The following is a 5,155-nucleotide window of genomic DNA, read 5'->3' on the forward strand; positions in this document are numbered from 1 at the left end:
TAGATTATCTTAACCATGCATTAAAATAGAAATCAAACCCTACAAAGGGAACTGATAACAGTATCAGATATAGATTATGTAGCAACTGATATCCACTATCGTCAACCGACAGATATCGGTATGGTAGACTTCCCATTTATGGTATCCCAGATGCTGGGTCCAGATTAAGTGACTAGTGTCGCGAGTCCACTGTATCTCAACAGGGTCCCCACAGATCTGACGGTCGTCCTTCTCCCAATCATCCAGGGGATTAGATACAAGACAACGCCAACCCCCTTGTCCTCTGGCAGAAGCAATCTCAGCCGTCCGATCAAAAACCGACGGCCAGATGCTCGCCACGTTCTCCCCAATAATTGGCACCTAGAATTCTGCCGTCCGTCAATTAAAAAGCGCCGGAATCTTCGGTCGGCCCGCCACGCGGCAGCCATTAGTTGGTCCACGTCATCTCCCTAGTCCCCGGACGAAGTACGGCCCAACAGGCCCTTATAATTGGGGGGAAGGAATCTGCGCATGGGCCCCCCGTGCAAATCGCCTCGCACGAGCCCGCCCTCCGAGAAGGGAACACGTGGACGGGAGCCGTGGAGAGTACGTTGTGCGAGGCACGGGGAGGGTACGTAGCGATCGAAAATTCGAGGGAAATTAGTTTTCGCTGGGAAATAAATAAAGGGGGGGGGATTTAGAGGGCGAGTTTCTCTCTCTAGGGAGATTAATTTTAGGTGAAAATTCGAGGGAAATTATTTTTGGTGGGAAATAAATAAGGGGGGGATTAAGAGGGCGAGTTTCTCTCTCTAGGGAAATTAATTTTGGGTGGGAATATATAATGGGGGGATTTAGATCGCGAGTTTCTCTCTCTAGGGAAACTAATTTTGGGTGAAAATTGGAGGGAAATTAGTTCTGGGTGGGAATAAATAAGGGGGAGGGGGGATTTAGAGGGCGAGTTTCTCTCTAGAGGGAAATTAACGAGGGGATTTAGAGATGGCGAGTTTCTATCTCTAGGGAAATTAATTTTGGGTGAAAATTCGAGGGAAATTAATTTGGGTGGGAATAAAAAAGGGGGATTTAGACCGCGAGTTTCTCTCTCTTGGGAAATTAATTTTGGGTGGGAATAAATATGGGGGGATTTAGAGGGTAAGTTTCTCTCTCTAGAGAACTTAATATTGGGTGAAAATTGGAGGGAAATTAGTTCTGGGTGGGAATAAATAAAGGGGAGGGGGGATTTAGACCGCGAGTTTCTCTCTCCAGGGATATTAATTTTGGGTTGAAATTAGAGGAAAATTAATTTTGCTTGGGAAATAAATAAGGGGGGATTTAGAGGGCGAGTTTCTCTCTCTTGGGAGATTAATTTAGGGTGAAAATTCGAGGGAAATTACTTTTGGGTGGGAATATATAAAAGGGGGGGGGGGATTTAGACCGCGAGTTTCTCTCTATAGGGAAATTAATTTTGGGTGAAAATTTGAGGGAAATTACTTTTGGGTGTGAATAAATAAGGGGGTGGGGAGGGGATCGAGACCGCGAGTTTCTCTCTCTAGGGCTGTGCCAGTCTCTCTGATCCCATGCAGAGAGGGGGGAGATTTCTGGGGGGGTACGAGGGGGGGGCATGCGGGGGGGAGGAGGAGGACGACGTGGACCTATCGGAGGAGGACATCTGGACGGCGGCGGAGCCGGCGGCGCCGGCGGCGGCGGCGGCGGGGGAGGGGGAGAGGCGGGGGGGCGGGGCGGCGGCGGCGGGGGCTGACGTCAGCGCTTGAGGTGGAGGGGTTGGGGGGGCGACACGTGGTGCGGAGGGGGGAGGGGCGGCGGCGGGGGGCGGCGCCGGTGAGCGTGCCGGAGGGGCGGCGGAGGGGGGGGGAGATGGGGGGGGAGGAGATGGGGGGGGAGATGGCGGCGCACGAGTATTTCATGGCGAGGGGAGGAGAGAGGAGGTCGCAATCGGTGGTGGAAGGGGCGGGGAGGACGCTCAAAGGGAGGGACTTGAGCAGGGTCAGGGACGCCGTATGGAGCCAGACCGGCTTCTTCGGATGATTTCTCTCTCTCTCTCTCTCTACCCTTTTTTTTTTTTTCTCTCTCTCTCTATATCCTTCTCTGTCTCTCTCTACCCTCTCTCTCTCTCTCTCTATATATCCTTCTCTGTCTCTCTCTATCCTTCTCTATCTCTCTCTACACTTCTCTGTCTCTCTCTACCCTTCTCTCTCTCTCTCTACACTTCTCTCTCTATACCCTTCTCTCTCTGTACCCTTCTCTCTCTGTACCCTTCTCTCTCTATACCCTTCTCTCTCTCTACGCTTTGCTCTCTACACTTCTTTCTCTCGACACTTCGCTCTCTCTCGACACTTCTCTCTCTCTCTCTACCCTTTGCTCAGTCTGTCTGCCCTTCTCTCTCTCTCTACACTTCGCTCTCTGTCTACCCTTCTCTCTCTACCTCTCTCCACACTTTGCTCTCTCTGTCTACCCTTCTCTCTATCTCTAGAGTTCATTCGCTCTCTAGATTTCTCCCTCTCTACGCTTCGCTCTCTCTGTCGACCTTTCTCTCTTTCTACACTTCGTTCTCTCTCTCAAATTCTCTCTGTCTACACTTCGCTCTCTCTTTCGACCCTTCTCTCTCTCTCTCTACACTTCGCTCTCTCTTTCGACCCTTCTCTCTCTCTCTCTACACTTCGTTCTTTCTCTCTTGAATTCTCTCTCTACATTTCGCTCTCTCTGTCTACCCTTCTCTCTCTACATACTGTCTGTCTACACTTCTCCATCTATCTGCACTTCTCTCTCTACATATTTTCTCTCTCTACACTTGCTTTCTCTCTCTACACTTCTCTCTCTATACTTGCTCTCTCTCTCTCTGCACATCTGTAGTCTCAATCTCCTTCTCTGTGTAGACTTCTATCACTCTCAACCTCCTTGTCTCTCTACCGTTGCTCTCTCTCTAAACTATTTATCACTCTCAATCTCCTTGTCTCTCTACAGTTGCTCTCTCTCTCTACACATCTATCAGTCTCAATCTCCTTCTCTCTGTACCCATGTCTCTCTCTCTACCCTTCTATCACTCTCAATCTCCTCCTCTCTCTCTACATTTCTGTCTCTACCCTTCTCTCTCTGTATACTTGTCTCTCAATCTTCTCTCTCCAACCTTCTATCTCTCTATCTCCTTCTCCAACTCTATACTTCTCTCTCCATCTATCCTCCTTTCTCTCTCTACACTTCTCTGTCTAGCTATCCTACTTTCTCTCTCTTTTGGTGTCTCTCTTTCTTTCTCTCTCTACAATGTCCGTCTTCTGTACGCTTGTCTCCCAGTCTTTGTGTTCTTCACTCTCTCTCTCTTGATCTTGCTCAGTCTCCAAGTTCCATAGTTTTACTCTCTGTTGATCTTGCTCCTCAGTCTTCATATACACTTCTTATTCTATTTCTCTCTCTTCCCGATTCTTGTATTCTACACTTTCTCTCTCTACGTGTCTCCAACACCCATCTTCTGCACTTTCTCTCTCTTCTCTCCAGGCTTTGTGTCCACTATCTCTATCGTCTACTATTTCTATCTCCCTCGCTTTCCTGTCCAGCCTTTGTCTCCCCTATAACTATCTTCTAAACTTTCTCTCTCTTCCATTCTCGTGCACTTTTACCCTGGAGAGCCTCTCTCTCTCTTCCTTGCTCTCTTTCACTATTTTCCCTCTCTAGAAATGCCTTTCTTTGCCAGGTTCCACGTTCTCTCTCCTAGACTCTCTTCCCTATCTCTACCTTGTACAGTTTCTCTCTCTCTCTCTCTTCCTTGCTCTCTTTCTCTATCCTCTCTCTCTCCAAAAGGGTTTCTTCGCCTGGCCTTTCTCTCTACGTTCTCTCTCTCTCTTCCCAGTTAAGGCTGATCCACTCAGTCTCTCTCTAGACTGGCTCACACCCTTTTCCATCCACGTTCTTTCTCTCTCTTTTCTCTCTCTCTCTATCTCTTCTCTCTATATTCTCTCTCTTCTTCAGTCGCCATTGGAGTGAAATGAGCAGAGGACAGCAGCTCTGACTCCTTGAGCCACAACTGTAAAAAGCTACGCTGTATATTTTTATTTTTTTAAGTGAAATGACGGTTAGTTTTGTTTTTATTCTGGGTTATTATTAAATATGGCTCTAGCTCTGAATCTAAACCATCAGCAGAAGGGGGAGGTTGGGAGGAATATTCTTGGTGGGGCCCGCACTCTTCTTGGCCCGTTTTGGTGGCCATAATGGGCTGACAGCAGGCCCAATAAGGGTATAACAGGACAAAATCCAGATCAGAAGTGGCAAATGGCAGTTGGCTAGAAGAGGTGTTCTCTCTCTATCCTCTGCAGGATTGAGACCAGCCCTCTGGCGTCTTCCCATCTCTTGTTCTTCTTTTGTCTTTTCTTCTTTACCTGATTTATTCTATTCCTCTTGAGGATGGATGTAGAGATTGATAGTATTTGTAAAATGAGATGATTGTCTGTTTATACAACACCCTTTTGGATGGTTATTTGCATAAGTGATGTATGATCACTTCAAATTGTGTCGTTTTACGGGAAAAAGTTAGCTAGTTTTGTTACCACTGTACTATATATATCGTTAAATACCCAAGGAATGAATCTTCCTCGATTATCAGATGATTCACATATTTGATCATTTGTGATGGAGCTTATTGGGTAAGAGGGATGATACAATCCGTAGGAATTTTTTGCCCGTAGATTGTTGATCATATGAAATAGATTAATTTGATTGATTTGTTGAGCAATTAAGCATGCCTGAAAATTTTATGAATGGCCACCAACAGCACCACTATAGCCACTAACGACGCCACCGAATCCAACCAAGCAGAAAGAATTCCACCAACAACACAGCGTGAGAAGGATATGCCAGAATTGGAGAGGAAATGCTGGTAGGGCTACGAACGTGGTCTTGCCATACTGATGGGGAGGAATTGTGGTAATTTACCACTACTTTGTTTATAAAAAATAATGTGTTTATAAGTTTATGTGGACCCTAGGTGAGAACGAATGATTAGCTGATTTTTGGGCTAATAGAAGACAAATTCACTCTCTTAAAAGGCCAATACAATCAGTCTCTTGATTGATCAACTGACTTACATGTCCTTAATAAATTAAAATTCACTTTGAGTCTCCATGGATGAGTGATCATTTATAAATGGATGATAAAGTTAGAATCATCTCAT

At 46.4% G+C, this 5,155-nt stretch overlaps 1 protein-coding gene across 1 annotated transcript; it reads left to right on the forward strand.

Moving 5' to 3' along the window:
• The first annotated feature begins 1,597 nt into the window (after window positions 1–1,597).
• Window positions 1,598–4,076, forward strand: LOC144707405 (uncharacterized). Its single transcript, XM_078580510.1, has 2 exons — window positions 1,598–1,730; window positions 1,772–4,076. The coding sequence occupies exons 1-2, from the start codon at window positions 1,598–1,600 to the stop codon at window positions 2,020–2,022; spliced, it is 384 nt and encodes a 127-aa protein (XP_078436636.1). The 3' UTR covers window positions 2,023–4,076.
• The last annotated feature ends 1,079 nt before the right edge of the window (window positions 4,077–5,155 follow it).

Source organism: Wolffia australiana, chromosome 9 (assembly GCF_029677425.1).
Source record: "Wolffia australiana isolate 7733 chromosome 9, ASM2967742v1".
NCBI classification, from domain to species: Eukaryota; Viridiplantae; Streptophyta; class Magnoliopsida; order Alismatales; family Araceae; genus Wolffia; species Wolffia australiana.

Bases quoted from the DNA above. Each gene is read 5' to 3' on its own strand.
- LOC144707405 (XM_078580510.1), top strand. From the start codon at position 1,598: ATGCGGGGGGGAGGAGGAGGACGACGTGGACCTATCGGAGGAGGACAT. The intron at 1,731-1,771 runs GCTGACGTCAGC...TGGGGGGGCGAC, and splicing joins GCGGGGCGGCGGCGGCGGGG to ACGTGGTGCGGAGGGGGGAG.